The sequence below is a fragment of the Podarcis melisellensis genome, assembly GCF_964234715.1.
Source record: "Podarcis melisellensis genome assembly, chromosome: 5".
In the NCBI taxonomy this organism is placed as follows: Eukaryota; Metazoa; Chordata; class Lepidosauria; order Squamata; family Lacertidae; genus Podarcis; species Podarcis melisellensis.
Window position 1 is genome coordinate 7,417,899 of NC_138537.1, and position 23,556 is coordinate 7,441,454.

At 46.7% G+C, this 23,556-nt stretch overlaps 1 protein-coding gene across 3 annotated transcripts in view; it reads right to left on the reverse strand.

The window, feature by feature from the left end:
• The window catches only part of ECE2 (endothelin converting enzyme 2), a 46,135-nt gene that overhangs the window by 20,587 nt on the left and 1,992 nt on the right, over window positions 1-23,556 (reverse strand). For all 3 annotated transcript variants that reach the window (XM_081910948.1, XM_081910950.1, XM_081910949.1), the window contains 7 exons: window positions 15,020-15,106; window positions 9,950-10,097; window positions 7,926-8,141; window positions 6,784-6,908; window positions 5,580-5,726; window positions 5,153-5,218; window positions 1,006-1,194 (listed from right to left, as the gene is read on the reverse strand). In XM_081910948.1, coding sequence (XP_081767074.1) covers window positions 1,006-1,194; window positions 5,153-5,218; window positions 5,580-5,726; window positions 6,784-6,908; window positions 7,926-8,141; window positions 9,950-10,097; window positions 15,020-15,106 — 978 coding nt within the window. The remainder of the gene's footprint in view (window positions 1-1,005; window positions 1,195-5,152; window positions 5,219-5,579; window positions 5,727-6,783; window positions 6,909-7,925; window positions 8,142-9,949; window positions 10,098-15,019; window positions 15,107-23,556) is intronic.

Consider the following 23,556-nt stretch of genomic DNA (forward strand, 5'->3'; position numbering starts at 1 on the left):
TAAGGAGGATGCAGGAAACCAGGATGAGGGAGAAGGAGGAAGGTGGGAGAAGAGGGTGCTACTGCAAGGGAGGGAGAGAGGAAAAGCTGGTTGGCTGGGGACCTTTGAAGGCACTGCTGTATGCCCCTATATGTCTGGGGAACCTCCCAAAGCACATGCACGACACAACTGCAGCCTCCAAATATGACAGAGAAGGGACCTTAGAGGCTCTCAACTCCAACCCTCCTTGCTGAGGCAGGAGCCCCACTGAGAGGCTGTCATCCAGCCTCGGCCCACAAGCCTCAGCTGGCGGAATGCTTACTAACAGGATGGATGATGCCCTTGTTAGGATTTTTATCTATCTGAGCTGCTCCAGTGGAGGGTACTATGTTTTGTGTATATCATGTGAGTGTCTGAGAGAGCGTGAGAAAGGAAGTCTGTCTTATCTCTTCCTTCTGAGTACTGTTGGAAGTTGGTTTCACTTCTGTAAGTGTCGCAGTTCTGGTGTTCAGAGAGCACAGATGTACTGATGGAGTCTGATGTATATAAGACTGTAAATAAAGTAGTTTAGAACTATGATTGAGTCTTTCTTCTGTTATGATATACCAGAAGACTGCCGTGCTCTTTTCAGGAGAGAAGGGTCGCTTATTACCAGTCTCTCAGGACTGAGGGAGATTTACAGCCAGAGAGGACCAATGGAGAGACGCTCCAAAGACTTGGGAAGTTGGCAGCCTTCCCAGGGCATTTTTCCAACAGCCCTTTGGGACTGGCAGGGCAGGGGGCTGTTGAACTACAACTCCCAGCAGCCCTGGTTGCTGGCCACGCATCCAGCAACAGTGCCTGGAAGGCCACAGGCTAGCCATCACTGGCCCAAGGAATGACCCCACCTCTCTCTGCTCAAATTACGCAAGATGTCCCCAGCTGCCAAAGAATCCCATTTAGAGCCAGGACCAAACCAAGAGACCGAACAAGACCCCTCCCCGCCAGATCCGCTCCTCCCCAGGGCCTTATCCAGGCAGGTCCCACCTGCAGCCCGGCGATGTTCAGCTTGTGGTAAATTTTCTCATCGTCCCGCCGCTCGTCTTGGGGGACGGTGAGGTTGGCCAGCTCGGTCTCCAGGTCCAGCACCTGCTGCATCTGCTCTTCCGTAGAAGCTCTGGCCCCGCCCAGCAACATTCCCAGCTCCACCATGTAGTCCAGGTAAGCAGCCAGCACCTGCCAGAGAGGGTGCAAAGCACCTGGGTGATTCCAGGAAATTTCGCCAGCCAAGGAGAACAAAAGGCGACAGCAGCAACAGGCCACCTTTCCTCCCTGCTCAGCGCTTATCTTATCCAGCACCTTTTTCAAACTATGGAAGCTAAGGAGCTTTAGGCTGGGCTGCCACTGCCTCCCCCAACCTTATTGCTATTATTTATGAATCCCTTCACATGAAACATCCCTAAGCAATCCCACAAAGCAATGAAAACAACTGCACATATTAAAAACACACACACACATCCCCAATGCAATCGGTTAATGTCTGGGATAAAAATCTCCACTTCAAAAACTTGTTCTCCTCCTTTCACCAGGATGAGGAATGATGGCACACCTCCAAAACTGAAATCTTTTAAAACTTAAATCTTTTGTTGTTTGGGACTGAAGTGTCAGGAGCTGTGGGGGTGGAATGAGGATCTATGCTGGTGCAGTGCAGGTGGCTAAAGAGATGGAGCTATGAATGAGGAAGTCACCAGTTTGAATCTTGCCCCTGCCATGTGCTTGCTAGGTGAGCTCAGGCAAACTCCTCTGAATCAACAGCCTCCACCTCCACCAACACTGTCTTGTCTTGCAGGGCTGTTGTAAAGATTACTTCTGAATAACACAAGTCAAGCACTTTAAACACATGTGTAATGTTAATAAAATAATAACAATAATAATAATAATACTATAAAATTATTTTCGTTTCTGCACATGGCTGCCTCCAGCGGTGAGCAACCAGAGGTGCTTCTCGAAGCATCTTCTCTCTGCTATGAAAACATCTGGGGGTGGGCCTCCTAGCTGTCAGTGTTTGCAAAATGCTTTATTGCCCAACCCTTACCGGAGGTCCTTGCAGGCTCTGCCAGTTAGATGATTGTCATGTTTGAAGCCAGTGCTTTGAAAGGGGCTTCTGAAGGCCCTTGCAGGCAAAAAGAAAAGTCACCTGATGTCATTGTGACATCTGGTGTGATTGGCAGGTGGGCAGAATTACCCACCTGTCACACTTGGCCCATGAGGGGTGAGGGAGACCCCTGGGATGGACCAAAGTGCTGTGCTGAGTTCCCCACCAGTTGTCCTGGCCTCTGCATCAATTCCCTTTCTCTTCACACCTATCTTTTCCATTTAATTTACCTTGAAATGTACAGAAATTATTATTATTAATAATAATTAATAATAACAATAACAACAACAATAATAATGCTGCTGCTACAATTCTGTTTGGGCACAGAATCTCTGCCCCAGCCAGAGAATCTAAGCAGTTTATTTGTTTGCTTAAAGCAAGCTTCTAGCTTCTGATAGCTGCTGAGACATGCTAGATGGCATTTATTTCTCCATTTAAAGTACCTGTTCTACCATCTTTCAATTTAGCCAAAAATTCACAAAGCTGCTTCAAGGTGACAAAAAAACTCACACCAAGCTCCCAAAACAACAAAACCATAAAGCATAATGGTTTTTTTAAAAAAAATCAGCACAAGGCAGCATAAAACCAGGTGAAATGCCCATAAAACGCTGCAGGAAACAAGCTCAGCAGCAGCATAACCGTCACCATCGGTGCTCAATTAAAATCCCAGGTAAAAATACTTATTTTGACCTGGTGCCTAGAATGGAATGGAACTGACAGCAGGCAAATTTCTCAGGGAGGGTGTTTCATAAACTGAAAAGCCCCACCACTCTGTTGCTGCCACCCACCTCTTCCCTGACATTAAGGGCACTGATAGAATAGCTTCCACAGATGATGATGATGATGATTTATTCAATTTATATATGGCACCACCCTTTATCGAAAGATTCCAGAGCAGTGTGCAACATTAAGAACACATTTTACGGAGCATCAATAATACAAACATAAGAACAAGCATAAGAACAGACAGAGCAATAATAAAATAATCATTAATAGCAGTCTCCCAACCCCCAGCACCCAGGCACGATTGTGGGCTTCCTTCAGATTCCCAGTTCCTAAGCTTGAAATGGCTATAAAGGTTAAAACCAGCATTTCTGAAATTGTGTGTGAAAACATACTGGAAGCCAGCAGGGCTGTTTTAACACCGCCAACGTAGTTTTAACTACATTCCATGCGTAGAGATCTGTGCACACACCGTACTTTTAAAGCACATTCAAAGCGCCAAATAATTCTAGGCACTGTAATTTACCCCTCAGGGAGCTACAGTTCCCAGAAGCCCTTAGAGAACAACAGGGCCCAGAATTCTTTGAGGGGTGGAGGGGAAAGAAATGTTCTTCGAATATGCTCTAAAGGGATACCATGAACACAGTCCCAGCTAATCATCTAGCTGTACCAGCTGAAGTTTGCAACACTTACAGCTTTGCTTGATGCTCAACAAGGCAGGCCACTGACAATATCTCACCTGTCAAATTGTGAAAGATAGGAGGGGGAAGCTGCTGCCCTCTAGATTTTGTTGGGCCCCAACTCCCATCAGCCACATGGCCAATGGTCAGATGAGTCCCACACATCTGTCATAGATGCTTTAGCTGAGACAGGGGATGGGATAGATGACTCTTCAAACTCTGCAATTGTACAATTTTATTATTCTGTTTATGATTTTATGATTCTGTTTATGATCCCATTTTTCTTTCCCTATTTGCTGCTGCTTCCGTTTCTCTTTCCTCCTTCTGCTGGCTTCTTGTGTCTATTTTTGGATAGTAATCTGCCTGGGGCAGGGACTTGTCACACACCTGTTCTTTGTAAAGCATTGACCTTTGCAGAGCCAATGTGGCTTAGTGCTTAAGAGCGTCAGGTGGTGTCCTGGGGGTTCGAATCCCCACTCAGCCATGATGCTCACTGGGAGACTTGAGGAAGGTTAATGTCTCTCAGCCTAACCTACCTCACAGGGCTGTTGTGAGGGTGAAAGGGGGGGGGGAGAGAAGACACTATGTGCTTCCTTAAGCTTTCTTGGAGGAAAGGAGGGATATAAGAATAATTGTGCAGTGTACTTACATGTGGTGCTATATAAATATTTAAAGGGCAGCATTCACTGAACCAACTCCGTCAGTTAACACCCGTCGTAAGGACTTCCACTTGCAGAGTGGGGCTTTTCCTCCCCGCCAAAATTGGCTGGGGGGTAGTTGGGAGAACAGCTTGTGGAGAGGAAAGAAGAGGTCGCTCTGTCTAGCAAGCTGCAATCCTTGCTCAGACGAAACATTCGTCATGGTGCGTCACCAAATTCCGCCCTAATCAATATTAATAAAACTAATATTCATGCACAGTAGCCCTGGTATACAGAAAGGAATAGGCACCTCTGCTTATCCTCAAGTATCTGTGCTTTATTTGCCAACTCGATTTACCAATGAGCAGCTATTGAGAATGTCAACCAAAGGGGTCTGTCCCGCCCATCCTCACCTCAGAAAGCATTTTGACACTTGCCTTAGAAGAAGGAGGCACCACCCCCCAAAAATAAAATAATTTTCAGGGTCTGAACAGAGCCAGCAGAGACCTATTGCGCAAGCAGCTCACTGGGCTGGAGAACAAAGATTTATTGGTAAATGTGACTAGCAATGACGAAAAGCAGACCATTTCAGAGTCGGTGGGAGCAGGGTATTTATTTACTAAAGCATTGGCAGAGAACTGGCTGCCCTCCAGATGTTGCTAGAACTCAGCTTTCGTGAGAGTGAGAGAGCGAGGGCTCATCCACCCTTCAGCTTTCCTTCTGCCTAGAAAACATGGATCCAAGAGGTTTTACACTTGTCATGTGCTTCCTAGGCAAGGGCCCGAGAGGTTTTTCGTGCTCCCCACCACTTTCCCTGGGGAAACTCACTGTTTACCATTGAATTGGAATGAGTGTTGAACCACAGAAAAACTGATCAGTGTTCATTCACCAGTAAAGAGAAGGTTTCTCCAGGGGAAAGCTGCAAGACAAGTGGAAGTGTGCATGACCCAAAGTGAGAGGCAGGGGTTGGTACCTAGTGCAGACTGAGACCACCTTACCTTTTCGTTGGCTGTCTTGTTCAGGTAGTAATCCCGCGATGGTAAGAAAAGTCCTGACTGGTCCAGCTGCCATGTACAAAAGGGAACCAGTGAGTCTATGCGGCAGAATACCCAGCCCTTAGCTTCCCCTACAGCTCCTTCTAGCTCCCTATAGCACAGGAGAGGGAGATAAGGAAGGTGCCTTGTGCTGGTAAGACCATAGGCCCATCCAGCTTAGTGCTGTCTACACAGACTGGCAGCAGCTCTCCCAGGTTTCAGGTACATTCTCAGCCCTACCTGGGGGGCTGAACCTGGGACCTTCTGCATGCAAAGCAGAGGCTCTGCTATGGAGTTATGGTGCTTCCTGATGAGATCAGGATGCCGATAGAGATTTCCCTCCTCCAAGCTCCTTTTGCACAGAAATGCTCTCTCAGGTAGCGGGGCTTACCTGGATGATGTTGCTGTTGGAGCTCTTGGAATCAGCACCCACAAAAACGGTGAAGAATGGAGAAGCCCGGTACGTTCCCGATACCAGTTTCAGGACTTCCATGAAGTTGCTCTGATTCCATGGGCCGGTGATGTTCCAGCCTCCAATCTGGAGTTTGGGGGTGGGGGAAGAGAAGGAGGATGCAGAGAGTAAGGTGAACAAGAGAGAAATTGCCACCAGCATCTTGCCTGCATTTTGAGATCACACCTGCTGAAGTTCTTTTATAAGTGCCTCCTTCATCAGAAGGGTGCAATGCAAGGCGATGGCATCCTGCATACGGAATGCCCAACCCAAATGACACCGGCATTTCCATTTTTTCTGCCCCATGCTAAGATTAAAAATAATAATATCCCCTGGCATTTTAAAGCGTGTCTTTCCTTAACTTGCTGTTTGTTCTTGCTTGCTGCCTCATTTTATTGTTAATATTATGGATTTTATTATAGATATTTTAGCGTTGTGTTATTAGTTGTTTACACTTCTTGTTCACCACCCTGGACTTTGTAGGGCAAATGATGGTATACAAATTTCTTAAATAGTCATTTCATAATCTCCAGTAACAAGAAGGAAAGAGCTACGCAAGTTGCTAACAACCCAAAGCTCCTGCAAATCCTCCCCTGCCTTGTTTTTCTGGCTTCTGTGATTTCACTAAATTCTGCCTCGCCTTCCCAATGTTTTTCTCCTGGACCTCTGACAACTAGAAATGAAAGCAGCGATTCCCAGGAGGGTGAATTTTGCATCTGCTGCTGTTTGGATCCATTTGAGCTCTAACTGAATTGTCACTGTCTGCACTTTTCACATTTCATTTCCTCACTTTCATCCCACTGTGTTTGTGTGTGTGTTCACACACACACACACACACACACACACACACACAACTGCAACTCAAGAGTACACTTCAGGCATCTGATGAAGTCTAGTCTATAAAGCTTAGACCATAATGATTAAACTTTGTAGATTTTTGCTGCAAAAAGCAACCAACACAGGGAGAGTTCCCATTTCTTCTATCCTTCTTTTGGTGCTAACATGGCAACTGCCATTCATTCACTTCATACCCAGCCCAGCCCAGTGGCAGGAGTAAAAAGAGGGCCAGTTCTCACATGCTGGAATGAGACCTTCCCTCCTTCTCTGTACATTCTGCTTGCACCCATTTCCCTGCCAGGCTCACCTTCTCAATGAGCTCCATCAACGGCTGGGAACCCAGTTCCTCAATCTTCTGCTCTTTAAGGCAAGACAAGTAATAGCGCTGGGTCTTCCTCTCTGCCTCACTGCTGGAGTTGAAAGTTGCATTCTCTGCCAAGGAAAGCACACAGTTGATGAGAGAGTGGCAAGTTTCCTGGTTCCCAGCATCTCAAGATATTTCAATGCTTGGGGTGGGGGGCAGGTGCTTCCAAGTTGCCACTATTTTGGGGCAGGATTCAGTCACATACCAGCAAATCCAGATCCTGCAATTAAAGTTGATTTGGAGCACTTTTGCAAGAAGGGAAGTGGCAGGAAAATGCACTAGAAGGTGCAGAAGAATAACCGCTTGGTCAACATGGTCTAACCTACCAGAAACCAGTGTGGTGTAATGGTTGCAGGGCTGGACTAGGACCTGGGAGAGAAGGGTTTAATCCCTCACTCAGCCATGATGCCCACTGGGTGACCCTGGGCCAGTCACTGTTTCTCAGCCAAACCTACCTCACAGGGTTGTTCTGAAGCTAAAATGGAGAGGGGGAGAATTGCTTATCACACCTTGAGTTCCTAGGGGGAAAAGGCTGGGATACAAATATAATACATGTGACAACCATCTAGTGTGGAGGTTGTGTTCCTGGCTCCCGCGCACATCAGCGGAACATGCTTAAGTGCCCCAACCCCATACGCCCCCCATTCTGCCCTTTTCCAGGTCTAAAAGGACCCACTCGATGGCGCATCCATTGGAATGCGCCTAAAATGGTTGGTGCCTACAATTCAGGTTGCTCAATTAAAGGTTTGGCTCTCTTGTGCAACAAACTCACTCCCCCCCCCTCCAACCCCACCCCCCACCCCGCATCAGACTCTGGGGAAATGCACTGCAAAGTATGGGATAACATTTGCTTGGCCCAATATCAGCTAACCTCCCAAACAGATCAAAGTTAGTGCTCAGTAAATAAGGCAGAACCCTGCATTCTTTGCGAAAACAAGTCAGGACAGATGCTCAATAAACCAGCTGCCCGAAAGGGAACCTTCCTTCTCCAATGCTGAAATTAAAAGGTGGCTCAGAGAAGAGAGATTTTGTGTGTGTGTGTGTGTGTGTGTGTGTGTGTGTGTGTGTGGAAAGGAGCACCTCACCTAGCAGGTGTTTCATGATGGCCTGGTTTTGGTCCCAGATACTGTTGAAGGTGCTCCATTTGGAACGCCCGTCGGGCAGTGGATTCCGCTTGATCCAGCCCCCACATGCGTACTGGTAGAAATCATCGCAGGGGTTGATCTCTCGGTCCAGGGCCTCCAAGATTTTGCCGGCCACAATGATGCAAGCTTCAGTCAGGCAAGTGGTGTGCGAGGGATCTGGAAGGAGCACACAAACACGCGTCAGGCAGCATGCCTCACCGAGAAAGAAGACCTCTTTCTTCAGCCCTTGCCATAACTTGGAAGAGTGCTCGCCATGTGTCATTCACCCCACTCTGTGCCATGGGGGGGGGGAAGGAAGTCCTGGCATGGCCGTGCATCGCATTGTGAGGATTCCCAGGGCACAACGGCAAGGGGGCAGCGATAATTTACCACGGGTGGCTCAGCTCTATTTTGGCCCAGGCAAAAACGTGCCACCACAAATGATGTCACAGATACCAAAAGGTGTGGCCCAGTGGTGAAAAGGTTATAGCCAGCCCTGCTCCAAAGACCGCCTTTGCCAATTTCCCCCTACAATTTACAGCCACTTCACGGTGGTCGCTTGGTTAGCTCAGGCAACAGCAACTCAGCCTAAGCATGAACAAATGAAGCAGTCATAAATTGCTCCTGACTCCATTCCCTCCCCATTTGCTGTTGTTTCCCTGTGCTGAATTTTAGATTGTAAGCTCCTCAGGGCAGGAATCTGTCCTCTTGGAAGTGCCGTGCACGCTAATCATGCTGTATCAATAACTATTATGCACTAGAAATTGGCTTTTTAGTGTTGCAGCTCCAAGCCCTCTGGAATCAGTTACCAACTGAAATGAGACAAGCGCATAGATGGCAACTAAAGACACTCTCAGTAGTAGAAATGCTTTTATTGCCTTTAGTTTACTGAGTTGTGATATTTCCTATCTTATTTTTGTTATTATACACAGAGCCAGTAACTCTTCGTTTCAAAGGGGCTTAAAGACCTGCAAATAAATAAATATTAATAGTAACGTACAGGTCTGACCCGTGACTCTGAACAAAGCGGACGGTGTTTTTCCTGCAGCAAGAAGCAGCTGCGCAGATTCCTCAGTGGAAAGTTTAATGTCCAAAAGAATCCCTGAACGTAGGTGGTTCAAAATCCCCTGACTTAAAGGAATAATCTTGCAGCTCTCCCTCCCATGCACTCAGTTTCTGTACCTGCCCCTTGCCATTTTGCTTCCCAGCAGACCCGGGATGTTTAATTGCTGCAGGTCCAAATGGGGTGGAGGGTGATATGCGGCTCGTGGAGGATGCTCAAGTCCACTGTGGCCACACCAACTGACCGGCGGCAGAGGAACCAGCCCCCATGGCAGGTTGCCAGGAATGGATAAGACAAGGGAAAGTCCTCACCATCTGCTTTTATTCAATACAGTGGATGCTTGGGTTGCGAACGTGATCCATGTGGGAGGCACGTTCGCAACCCGCAGTGTTTGCAACCCGTGACCCGTGTGGGTTGTGATTCGCTGCTTCTGCAAATGCGCATAGCACAATTTAGTGCTTCTGCGCATGCGCAAGCCCCGAAACCTGGAAGTAACCGTTCTGGTACTTCTGGGTTCAACGTGGTGCACAACCCAAAATCGTGCAACCCGAAGCATTTGTAACCTGAGGTATGACTGTATTTACAGAGAGAGGCTTTGGAATGTAGCCTTTTGTCTCGAGTAAATATCCCATCCCCTCCTCTCCCACTTCCTCATTCATCATCTCTTTACAGGTGGTGCTGAGGGCCCTTTGCTCTCCTACTTTTAAGGCCTGCTGGGTTCTGTCAGCCAGCTGTTCCGGCTCTGCCTCTTCCTCCACTCCCATTATCTCCCAACTTTCCACCTCTTCTTCCTCTGAGCTGTGATCTCCCTCAAACCTCTGTTGTGATTCTGAACTGTCTTCTTCTTCTCTGGAAGAGTCAGGCTGGGGAGACGGTCTCCACCCTTCATCCTCTGCCCAGTTCCTGAGACCACCTCACTTACCTTTACTGTACTGGATGCCCATAGCAATGACCGAACTCAGCAGCAGCAGTAATACCACGAAGAGAGAGACGGCACAGAGCACCAGCTTGATTTGGGTTCGGGAGCCCAGGCGACTCAGCAGGGGGCCATCGCTTTTCCTGAAGCCCACCTGGAAAGGAAGCAAAAATGGAACCAGGTAATGAAAAGAAGAAAAGGGCAAGGAGAGGTGGGATGGGTTATTAAAATCAGCTGGAGAAGTGAACTGTCTCCACGGACAGCAAAGCCTCAGACAGAGCATTGCATCACGATTGGAAGAGGCCTTGGAAGCCCAATTCTCTGCTCAGCACAGGAAAACATCCCTCTGCCCTGCCTCTGCTTGAAGACCTCTGATCTCAAGGGCTGGAACTGCTGACATGTGTCCCTGGACTCCTCTGCTAGGGGAAAGGGCCACAGCTCAGTGGTAGAGCCTCTGTTTTGCAAGCAGAAGGTCTCTGGTTCAATCCCTGGTGTCTCCAGCGAGGACTGGAAGACTCAACGATGTGATGCAGCAGCAAAGAAGCTAATGGTCTTCTAGGCTGCATCGACAGAAGTATGGTGTCCAGATTAAGGGAAGTCATAGTCCCACTCTATTCTGCTTTGGTCAGACCACACCTGGAATACTGTCTTCAGTTCTGGGCACCACAATTTAAGAAGAATATTGTCAAGCTGGAAGGTGTGCAGAGGAGGGCAACCAAGATGATCAAGAGTCTGGAAACCTTATGAGGTTTATGAGCCTTATGAGGAGCGGTTGAAGGAGCTGGTATGTAGAGCCTGGAAAAGAGGAGGTATAATAGCCATCTTCAAATATCTCAAGGGCTGTCAAATGGAAGAGGGAACAAGCTTGCTTTCTTCTGCTCTGGAGGGCAGGACTCGGACCAAAAGTAACAAGAAAAGAGATTCTAACTAAAGATCAGGAAGAACTGTGAGAGCTGTTCAACAGTGGAATGGACTCGCTTGGGATGCGGTGGACTCTCCTTCCTTGAAGGTTTTTAAGCAGAGGTTGGATGGCCATCTGTCAGGACTGCTTTAGCTGACTCCTGCATTGCAGGGGGTTGGACTAGTTGGCCCCTGGAGGACCCTTCCAACTCTACAATTCTAAGATTCCTGCCTAAAGCCCTGGAGAGCCACTGCCAGTCAGTGTAGACAATGCTGAGCTAGATGGATCAATGGTCTGACTCAATATAAGGAAGTTTCCCAGGTCCTGCGTGTTGGTGGCCCATCACTGCCAGGGGGCAGTGACATACCTGACAACACCAGCCTTTCTCACCAGCAGCACCACCCTGGCATTCACATGGAGCACCCATGGGCTAAGGCCTCTCCAGGAAGGAGGGAAGTTGTCTGCCATCCCTTTTTCTGGAGGGGACAGAGCTCAGTGGCAGGGCAGGCATGTTAAAAGTTCCCAGGTTCAGTCCTTGGCATCCACAGCTTCATTCGGTGGGTTGAGGACCTACGGTGGGTTGCAGGATCAACACTGCCTTTTGAAATGAGAGAGGGGGAGAGAGGGAGAGAATAAGAAGAGGAAGAAGAAATACTGGCAGAGAGCTCTGAATAAATTTATTGAATAATAGATCCCCCTGCCCTATCATCATCATTCCATACCCAGCCTTTTCCCCTCATAGGACTCAAGGCAGCTTGCAGATAAAAACAAGAACCATTAAAAACAATCATTGAAAAACAATGGAACATGGATAGAATCAAAAGTATATGCATACCAAAACAAAAAACAATGACCCATTTAAAACTTACAAATGATTACAGTGGTACCTCGGGTTAAGTACTTAATTTGTTCTGGAGGTCCATTCTTAACCTGAAATTGTTCTTAACCTGAAGCACCACTTTAGCTAATGGGGCCTCCTGCTGCTGCCACACCGCTGCCACATGATTTCTGTTCTCATCCTGAAGTAAAGTTCTTAACCCGAGGTACTATTTCTGGGTTAGCGGAGTCTGTAACCTGAAGCGTCTGTAACCTGAAGCGTATGCAACCCGAGGTACCACTGTATAATAAAAACAGTGCAACACCAGCCCTTTCAATAAAAAGAGTCAGTTCCCAACAGCCTGTTGGAACAAGGAAGTCTCCACCTGCCGGCAAAAGGACAACAAGGAGGGAGCCTATCTGGTGTCTCCAGGGAGAGAGCTCCAAAGTCTGGGAGCGGCCACCGAGAAGGCCACTGCTGCATTGCTGGGGTTCAAAGCTGTGCACATATACCCTTTCGTTGGAGGGGTATGTTGGTGATGTCTGAACCAGACCAACCATCTCCTTCCTCTGTGAGCAACCCACACGTACAATGCCGGTGTGAACAGAAGCAATGTAACTTTTGAGTATCAGGTGCATTAAATGAATGCACATAAAACCTCTGAAAGAGAGAGAGAAAATTCCTGTAGACAAGGCTTAAGGCAGGGGTTCTCAAAAGCTGTGGTCTGTGGACCACCAATCCTCCATGAGGTTCCTTCAAGTGGTCTGCAGCACGTCTGTGAATTTGTTTTTTTTTTAATAAATATTTATTAAGGTTTTTTAATAAGAAAATACAATAATAATGAACATTATTGCTTTGTTTTAACAAAGTTTCATAATATTCTTGAGCTTCCTCACGCCTCCCGCTCCCATTTGCATCTTTAATAATTTTTGTCAAGCAAATTATCATCTTATTTCCAAATCTATGACCACATGCTTAAATATCAATTCTTAATCTATTTTAATGATGGCCAATTATTTATAACCAAGCATCCTTCTTAACATTCCACTAAGTCACAATGTTTCTGCAGGTAGGTCTTGAATTTCTTCCAATCTTCTTCAATCCTTTCTTCTCCCAGGTCTCGGATTCTGCCAGTCATCTCCGCCAGTTGCATATAGTCCATCAGTTGCATCTGCCATTCTTCCAGTGTGGGTAGATCTTGAGTTTTCCAGTTCTTAGCAAGTAGTATCCTTGCTGCTGTTGTTGCATACATGAAAAATGTTCTATCTTTCTTTAGCACCTTCTGGTCTACAATGCCCAGAAGAAAGGCCTCTGGTTTCTTGGTAAAGGTATACTTAAACACCTTTTTCAACTCGTTATATATCATTTCCCAGAAGGCCTTCACTTTAGGGCAAGTCCACCAGAGGTGAAAGAATGTTCCTTCATTTTCTTTACATTTCCAACATTTGTTATCAGACGAATGGTATATTTTGGCAAGTTTAACTGGGGTCATGTACCATCTGTATATCATTTTCATTACATTTTCTTTCATGCAGCACGTCTGTGAATTTGTTGCTGAAACCAGGAAATGGCACATTTCCGTCGCATTAAATAATCACCTAGATTTTTAATTGCATTTGTACTGCTTCTTTTAGCGCCTAGGCTGTATTGTCTTGGGACTACCGTTTGAATTCAAAGTGCAATACGACAAAATACAAAGAAATAAAGAAGCGATAAACATACAATTGAAAACCAAACATCAGGCATAGTGCACTGCAATTTCTACAACTAGCAAAAAAAAACCCTATTAAGTGGTTTGTCAAGACATTCCACGATTTTCAAGTGATCCATGGGGAAAGGTTTTGGGAACCGCTGCCTTAAGACTCAGGCACACTCCTTGTTTCAAATTCCAGGGTTTAGTCCTGGAACGTGTAAATAAAAAGGGGAAGAATAAGAATGTAAGAACTGCCTTTATTGGATCATCCCAAAAGATTAATCTCTGGCTCTAATAATGACCAGACCAGCTGCCACCAATTTGGTGCCCTTCAGATGCTGCTGGATGATGGCCAACCCTGAGCCATTCTCCCTGAGGCTGATGGGAGATGGAGTCCAAAAACCTATAGAGAGCACCAGGTTGTGGAAAGCTGGGCCAGAACTGTGGGAACTTCACTGGCCGGTCATGCGGGAGGCAAGAGTCCTCTGTGAACTGCCCCCAGCCCCCCATAATCAGAGGTAGACAGCTCCTGACCACTGAAGTTTAATATGGCAAAAGCCTGTCATAAACCTCTTAAATAACTTTTATTTATGCAACCGGCAGATGGGAAAATGGCAGTCCTTTTTATCTTTCTTTATTGCTTCTTTTCCCTTTCCCTTTCCCTTCTTTTCCTTTTCTTCTCTCTTTCATTTCTTTTTCTTGCTTCTTTTTCCCCCTTTTGTATTTCTTTTTGCCTTTGTCTCTTGTTTCCAGTACCTTACCATATTATGAAAAGCTTTAATAAAAACCCTAACACATAAACTTTACCTCTATACATAATCTATTTTTTTTAAAAAAAACATGATTAGCTTAAAGATAATAAATTATATTTCCACCACAATTTCTTCCAAATTTCAAAGTGTATAGCTTTTCTGGGCACCATGAGACAATTTCAGTATGCGTGGTGCTACCTTTTCTGGATCCCAACGAAAATCTACTACACAATCCTGTGCACATTTACTCAAAAGTAAGCCCCACTGATTTCAACAGAGCTAGCAAATGAGTTTAGGAATGGCATTTAAAAATGTTCACACTATTTTCCCCCAGTAGTTTTTACAGTTGCCTTTTTTTAAAAAGTCTATCTGTCTTCCTCCCTCCCTCCCATGCCTGCTCTGAAGTTACCTGTACCTTAAATGCAGTTTATCGCGCCCATCTGGTTTTTAATTATTTCATACATAAGCAACCATATCATCCAAAATAAGATCATTGTAGCTGAGACTATTAAGTTTGCCCCATAAGACAAATCTCCCTGGCTTCTCTTGAGGATTAAAGGCATAATCATAAATCACTGGTAATATCGGTGACTCTGGAGGGCAATGAAAGGTTTTGGCAAAGCTGCTGCCTGTGTCCTTTATGCAAGCTCTTTCGAAAGAGCTTCCCTTCAGAAATAGCCTTTTTGCTCATCTATCTCCTACCTCCTACCACCTCCCTCTGTTCAGGCTCGGCAACTGGCTTTGGTACGGTAATTACGTAGGCAGCAGAGACAATGCCTTTATTATTAATTTAATATAGTAATTGTGCTGCCAGGCGGGAGCAGGGGCAGGTCCTCTGGGACGACACAGGGATGCTCTCCAAGAGCCTTGCACAGATTGCTCAAGCACCTGGGAAAGGCCCGGTCTACCCTACCTCCACGCTGTCAGGAGAGATGCTTCCATCTCCGGCCGTGTCTGCTGCTTCGTCGTCCTGAAACATAGCTCGCTTATACTCCGCCATCTGAAGAGGGAAACCGAGAGAGAGAGAGAGAGAGAGAGAGAGAGAGAGAGAGAGAGAGAGAGAGAGAGATGCTAATTGCTGGAAAAATTGCTCGCAGGCAGCACCAACTCCATTAAGGCTCCGTCGGTACTGCCAACACGATGCCATTCATAGTCCAGTCTTCATCAATGGAACCCTGGGAGTTGTAGTTTAATTACGGGGTTTTCTGTCAAGGGAACTCAGAAGTGCAGATAACCAAGCCTCTACGACACTTGCTTGGCATTAAATTCTGGACTTGAGATTCATTTTTGTTGTCCCTCCCCCTGCCCGGTGTTCATTAAAACAAGCTTTTGCATACTGGATTGCAACTTAATTTCCCGTGATGAAATGCATGGCACATCTTGAAGTGCAGCTGAGCTCTGAGTGCCTTTGTCCACGGGATATCTCCTTTCGCACTCAGCTATTCTGTTTTGAAACCACTTTGTTCAGCTGAAGGAATGCAAATCTTAATGGGTCTAGACCAGGGGTCAGCAACCTTTTTCAGCCGTGGGCCGATCCACCATCCCTCAGACCATGTGGTGGACTGGACTATATTTTGAAAAAAATATGAATGAATTCCTATGCCCTACAAATAACCCAGAGATGCATTTGAAATAAAAGGACATGTAAAAACTCATGTAAAAACATGGTGATTCCCGGACCATCCGTTGGCCAAGGAACAATCCAAAACTGAAAATGCAGCTGTGTGGGAAAACAGTAAGAACAGCACAGGTCTGTCTACTCTAGAAATGCAGGGTTGCCACATTTTCTCCTGACAGACGTTTCACACTCTTAAGTAACAGGCAGAAATTCAACAGATGCTGCGTTTTTGAGTTTGGAGATGCAATGATGGAGAAAGAGGCAGTGGCTGAGTCATGCAGCAGTCCAAGGGATATAACTTCTATTTTTTAAAAGTGGCAACACATTTTCTCTCTCTGTTATAGATAAAGTTATTTTCTTTACACAAAACACATGCGCTTTTAAAGGTATCTAATCTTTGCCAACCATTGACGGCAGCTCAGGACAGGCATGTAGCAGAGAGCAGGGCTGTTTGGGGTGGGGGTCACTATTCAAATTAAGTAGGAAGAAAATTCAAATTCTATATTCAAAATAAATGACCCAAAACAACACTTATCAATCTATGCTTCCTCACACTGCATTCTCATAATTTGCTGTTTCTAAATTTGGTCCTTCTGTTTGAGTAAGTCGCGTGTGCAGGCAGTTCCACAGCTGCTGCTCCACTTCTACGATTGCCAACTTTTGAATCTGCCCCTGAAACTTTGCATTTAATAACTGCAGGAATTAGATCATGTCAGAGGTTTCTAAGCTGAGGTTGGATGGCCAGATATCTGTCATGGATGCTTTCGTTGAGATTCCTGCATTGCGGGTGGAAGTGGTGGCCGGGTTAGACCCAGGGCTATTTTTCTAGAAAAAGAGGTGTCAGAAGAATTCACTATTAATACCTCCCTTGTTCAATAATAATAATAATAATTTATTTATACGCCGCCCATGTGGCTGGGTCACCAACACTTTGAATTGTGCTCGGAAACATACTGGGAGCCATTGTAGGTCTCTCAAGACCGGTGTTATATGGTCTCGGCAATGGCACCCACCTGAGAGGTGCCGGAACTGAGTTTCAGTGAATTCAAGCTGAAAAAAGCTCTGGGCGGACCAGATGACCCTTGAGGTCCCATCCAACTTCTATTGTTTCTATCTCTATGCCATTAAAAGTTTCCTTCGTTAGTATCTGCATCTCGGGCTGCTTCTCAAAAGAGCAGAAGGTCACACCCACACACACCCCAGGTCAGTTGGCAACCCTCTTTACTTCCATGGTGTCCATCGCTTGCAGAACCTCCCAGAATTCCTCGCTCCCCAGCTGAAACAGACACGTAATTTCTCATCTCTGAAGATGATGGCCCTTTCCAGTAAATTAAAGGCCTCAGGTGTGCTGGGAGTTTTCATTTCCCCTGCTGTGCATGGTGGCTGGCCCAGAGGGGTCGTTTGCACCCAGTCCATGCCAAATGCACAGGTCTAGGTGCCAGTCTGGTGAAGAGGGAAGCCCAGCAGGGCCTCACAAGCTGAGAGCCCTTTTATCTTCCTCAGGTTGTCATGGCTGTCTTGCTGGCTCTTTTGTCTCCCCGACAAGTGTCACACTTGCTTCCGAGAGAGAGGCTTATCCTCCATTCCTTGGCAACCCAAGGCTCTGTCCCCTAGCAACACCATCACGGCTGCCGGGGCCTCCTCTTTCTCCTCCTCTCTCAGCACCTCTCCTCAACCCACCATGCTGGAACTTCCCATATAAGCAGAAAGGTGCCACACTAAGGAACCAGCCGAGATGGAGACAAGCAAAGGTGGCTTGAAAGGGAAAGGGACCTGAGAGGGCATAGCTGAGGGGCAGCGCAGGAAATCTGCCCTCAGTGTTGAGGACATTTTAGGTCACTCCTTGGCACTAGCTTTCCACGGGTCTCAGCCAATTTCCCCCTCAGGAGGAATATGCAGAAAAATCACCCGGTCCACGCACACCCAAGCAGTTAACCACATGCAAGCAGTGATGAGTCATGGGAAGGAGAGATTTAAAATTGCCCCGGTTTACTAATATTAATGAATACGATTAACAATTTATGTTAGTGTTAATTTGTACTAATATTGGGAGGGAGGGATGGCTGTCATTCTAATTAACTACTTTTATCTCATCCTTCTTCTGAAGAAGCTTTTGCTAGTAGACGTGGAGTTGTCCCTTTTTAGCCTCCCAACCACCTAAGTGAGGGAGGGAAGAATGAGACGTAAGTGTGCTCACAGGCCCTGTCCCCCTCCCAAAGACATTTAGGGGAAAGCAGGACCAGGGCCGGCCCTAACATTAGGCAGAGTTGAAGGGGTCAGCATAAGTTCCTCTGACCCAGATTCTGCTTGAAAACCACATGACCTTTTTAGCTGACACCTGTGCCTCATAGGAAAGGTTGTGCTGTTAACCTGGCTGACTTGTGTGGTTGTAAAGTTCCTATTATTCTCTGAAAAATAAAGCTTGGGAGGGAAGGGGTACAAGCAGCTTGCTTGAACCTGCTTTTAAAGGAACTAAGCCATCAAGTCCCTTTGGAGACAGACCACAAAGTTCTCCTCTTGACACACTTTGTCTATGCTTGATGCAAAAGGGTATCAAAAAGCACATCCTCCAACATTTCTCTGATGAAAATAGGGATGTCCTATCCCATAATAATAACAAGAAAAATTTTATTATTTATACCCTGCCCTTCTGATTGGGTTGCTCCAGCCACTCTGGACAGCTTCCAACATATATAAAAACACAGTAACACATTTAAAAACTTCCCTATACAGGGCTGCCTTCAGATGTCTCCTAAAAGTTGTATAGTTACTTATCTTCTTTGCCTGGGGGTCAGATAACTCCATACCCTCCAACATTTCTCCGATGAAAATAGGGACGTCCTAAGGAAAAGTGGGACATTCTGGGATCAAATCAGAAACCGGGATGGCTTCTCCTAAATCAAGGATGTCCCTGGAAAATAGGGATACTTGGAGGGTCCGAGGAAACTTTATATAGGGCCCTCAGCCTTTCAGAATGTGAAATGTGAGCTGACATGATCTGAGATCTTGCAGATAGGAGAAATTGACTAGCAACGAGAGGTTTAGGAGCTGGGGAGGGGGGGGTCCCAAGGTGCCATCTGACACTGCCCCATGGATTTGCAGTTCTCTCTCCAGAGATAATAAGGGCTAGGAAAACAGGACAGGCGAAAGCAAGAAAAACAACAAGTGGATCTCAAGGTATCAAATGACATGTTTTCATGAAAAACAGGCACAGGCCTATAACTGAGGACAAAACAGTAGCTCATCCAGTATCACAGTTATTCTCAAAAAAATATCAGGTGCAAGCAAATTTAAGCATTCATAAGTTGCTGTGTTTCCTGCTTCTCTACAGAAGTTTACTTAAATCAGTGGGCACAAACCTGATGTCTGAAGTAGCAATATTCATAAACCAGTAGGGGGACATTTCTTTTTAACCAGGGCATTCAGAGACTGACCTTAAGTTGACCATAATATGAACAAATGGATTTCAGAGGGAGGCTGCAGTGTGAAACTGCAGAATTACAATTCATCGAGACGTTCAACTCCATTCGTTTGGGTCTAAATCAAGACAACGGTTTCCTTTCCCAGCACAGGTGTTCATTAACTCAGCACTGCTGCCAAGGAGATGGTTCTGTCACCTACCAGTGCTGTTGTAAAAGGGTCGCTGCGCTTGTCTTGCATGCATTCTAGCCAGGAGAGGCTGCTGCAGTAGTGTCATTGCTTGTGTAAGAGGATGGGATGCATCACACACCAGTAGAAATGCCAGATTGCTTCCACCACCAGAGTGGTTGCATAGCCCTGGTTTCACTGCTGTGCTGCACCAGCGAGTGGCAGTTTTGGACAGGGGTGTGGCACCATACCAGCACATTGGCTGCTTCTGAATCCAGTTATAATTGAATTGCCAGCATCAGTACTTCTTCCATTTCTCTTCCCTCTGACCTCACTGCTTACAATTCACCGCCACCACAATATGCATGTAAAATACGTATTTATATTTGAGGATTGCGCTTCCTGCATCTGCTGAAGTGGGCTCTTGTCCACGCAAAAACTTGAAGCTTGTCGCCATAACACATTTCGTTAGCATTTTAAGACTCTTTGTTGATCTTGCTGCAACAGACTAACATGACTGGATAGTAAGAAAACTAGGAGGTTCGTAGGGAAACAAATATTCTTGGGCGTCCCTAAAGGACCAGCATCAGAGAACCATCTATTTATGCATGCAGCAGCCAATGAGAACAGAGACCCATGGAGGGATGTCATGGTTCTTGCAAGGAGGGCAAGAGCACCCAAGACTGTAAGCTAGAATTCTGTCTGCCCCAGGGAAGAGAGAGGCACATTTTTCAAGTGGGGTTTGGCTAAAAAAAAAAAAAGGAGAAAAAGATCAAGGATCTGGAAACCAAGCCTTATGAGGAACGGTTGAGGCAGCTGGGATTGTTTAGCCTGGGAAACAGGTGACTGAGAGAACATACGATAGCCATCTTCAAATATTTCTAGGGTTGTCAAATAGAAAATGGAGCAAGCTCGTTTTCTCCTGCTCTGGAGGGTAGGGCCCTAACCCACGGATTCAACTTACAAGAAAGGAGATCTGATTAGCCATCAGGAGGAACTTTCTGCTGGCAAGAGCTATTCGGCAGTGGAACAGACTACCTTGGGAGGTGGTGGACTCTCCTTCCTTGGAGGTTTTTAGGCAGAGGTTGGATGGCCAGCTGTCAGGGATGCTTTTAGTTGAGATTCTAGCATTGCAGGGGGTTGGACTAGATGACCCTCAGAGTCCCTTCCAACTCTATAATTCTATGATTCTAGGTGCCCTATGGAGGGCAATGATACACTGCCCCCTTGTGTCTTTAAGAAAAGACATTGCAGCCACTGCAGTTTATTTCTTTTAGAGCAATTAGAGCCCACTGTCTCCCAGAGCAGGTTCAAGGAGCACGATGCTATTCTGTATTCCAGGCTTCCTCAACCTCGGCCCTCCAGATTTTTGAGACTACAATTCCCATCATCCTTGACCACTGGTCCTGCTAGCTAGGGATCATGGGAGTTGTAGGCCAAAAACAGCTGGAGGGCCGAGGTTGAGGAAGCCTGCTGTATTGAGTGTGTTGGATTCTCTTTCATTGCAGGTTCTTAAGCAGAGGAGGGATGGCCATTTGCCATGGTTGCTTTAGTTGAGATTCCTGCATCGCAGGGGGTTGGACCTGATGACCCTCAGAGTCATTGCTCTGGACTGGCCTTTCTCCACATCCAGAAACATACCCAATACCCAGAACTAGTGACTAGGGTTGAAAAATGCAACAGTTGGGTGGGGTAGGCTCCTTTGAGGGAAGGAGATTCTTAAAAGTCAAATTTGGATAAAAACTGAACAGCGGCATACCACCAGCTGTAGAGAGCAGTCATGCCAGGCATTGGCAAAGTCAGCCCTCCAGATGTTTTGGGACTACAACTCCCATCACCCCTAGCTAACAGGAGCAGTGGTCAGGGATGATGGGAGTTGTAGTCCCAAAACATCTGGAAGGCCGAGTTTGTCTATGCCTGAGTCATGCAGCAGGATGGAATCAAAAGAAGCAATGGAATCAAAAGGAGCTCTGAATGCTAACGTGGTTCATGACTGTTCATCACAGAGGTGACAACCTTCTACATTAAACCTCTTACAGTTAACCCAAAGTTCTGCAACACACACAGCTAGGTGGTTCAAGCTGCTCAGGTCAGGAGTCCATCTGCTGTTTCTTTTAATACCAAGTTCTTCTCGATTCTGTTTGGTCCCCAAATCTAGTTGGGCGTTGATTTATTCAGGTTGCTGGTGGTGTGCAATTCTGTGCCCTGGCCCCTGGAAGAGCTGCTGGCATGTATCGAAATACCACGTCAGGCTTGCAGCGCAGCACCTGTCAGTTCCAGCAGTGTGGACAAAGGCAGGCCTTGTTAGATTTCTTCCCTGGGGTTGACAGGTCTTGCAGAGGGTAAATGAAGCCCCAGGGGTTCAAAAAGGGCATTGGAGAGGAATAGTGCAAGAAGGAGGAGGAGGAGGAGAAGGAGGAGCCTCCGAAATAAAGGGGAAGAGTCACAGCTCAGTGGCAGACATCTGCTTTGCATGCAGAAGGTCCCAAGTTCAACTTATAGCATCTCCAGGAAGAGATGAGAGAGAACGCTTCCTAATACTATGGAGAACTGCTGCCAATCAGTGTAGACAAATTGAACTGGATGCCCATCAGTATCAGTGGAATGAAGCCACTGATGCACCTTCCTTGCCAACGAAGAATCTCTGTGCTTAATGAGATGATCCCACAAGGCAATGGTATTCCTTGTTTTTGTTTTGTTTTTACATGTTTTTACATCCTAGCAATGGTGACGAGTGATAAATGCCGATTGTATTTTGGCATTTCTTAGCTTTATTTCATTCACATCCCTAAGAATTTGGGTTGGGGGTTGATGGCAGGTTAGTAAATTCATCAAGTTTGGGAAACCCTGCACCAAAATGTGGACATAGCTCTCGTCCATGTGCAGAGTTCTGGGTTTCCAAGCCTGCTGCAGCCTCAGGGATGCCGGAAGATGGAAAACATGACTTGCTTTCCTCCTCACAGCCATGACCTTTCCATTCCAGTGCTGTTGTTTTTGTTTTTCTTTTTCTTTTTTTGAAAAAAGAGAGATTACATTTTCAACCCTTGCGTCCTCAGCATCCAAATGGCAAGGAGCCAAGGCCCAAGGAAGTGTCACCTTCACGTAGCACCGTGTGCAAGGCTTTGCAAATATACAAACACCTTGCTGAATCAGGAGCCACGCTCAGTTTTCTGATGAACAAACAGTTGGCAGGCAAAGGAAAACAAGAGTCGGCAAAGGAAGGTTCCAGCGAACCGTTGGCATCTCGGCATATGCCTCGCCAATATGTTGCCAGTGGAAATGGGCATCCCCACCCTGCCACCCACTCTACCAGCTTGAGGGATGCCCATCTCCTGGGGGCAGGGAAATGAAGGATCCATTCTCCTCCCCCCCCCCACTCGACAAGGCTGCATCTCTCCCTCTTGCCCCTTCTCTTGTGGTTTGTATTTCTTCGACTCCTTCCTTCCCTTGCCAGTAAAAGGCCAATGAAAATTAAGCTACTCGCTTTCCTTCCAAATTCCCACACCTGATCTCAATCTTCCCTTTTTGCCCGTTGTGTTTGCCCAACAGAACAGTTGTTTTCTCACAGTCGTCGTCCCCACCCTCAGCAAACTGGGTTCTTTCAGGGGGAGCTTGTGCTTTCTTCAAAGCTCACCCACAAGAAGGCGAATCGCGGCAGACAAGCTTCTCTAGAAACATGGCAGGTCTCCTGCGGCTGCCATCCTTCCTTTGCTGCGAGGAGCTGCAAGACAGCATAGGGCAGGGCTTGCCCATGCCCACAGGGATCCCCTCCCCACAGCTGAAACAGGGCTTGGGAACATCCTGTTGTGGCAGTAGAGAAGGGTGTGGCGTGTGCTGGTTGCAGGGGGTGTGTGTGTGCCCATGACAGTCTCACCTTTTTGCACATGTGCTAAAGGGCTCCAGAACACTGGCAGTGCTTGGCATAGGGTGTCGTGCAAGACTCATAGGGGCAGGCCAGGCCACTGCATGAGCCAACTGTACACTCTAGGACAGGGGTGGGGTGGGGCATTTCCTTGTGGCTAGCCTTCTGGGAGTCACATGACAGTGGTGGTTGGGGCCAGTGGAAAGTGGGTGTGGCCATCCACTCTCTCATACAGAGGGATAGCTCAGTTGGTAAAACGCGAGACTCTTAATCTCAGGGCCGTGGGTTCGAGCCCCACATTGGGCAAAAGACCCCTGCATTTCAGGGGGTTGGACTGGATTCCCTTCGTGGTCCCTTCCAACTCGATAATTTCCATGATTTC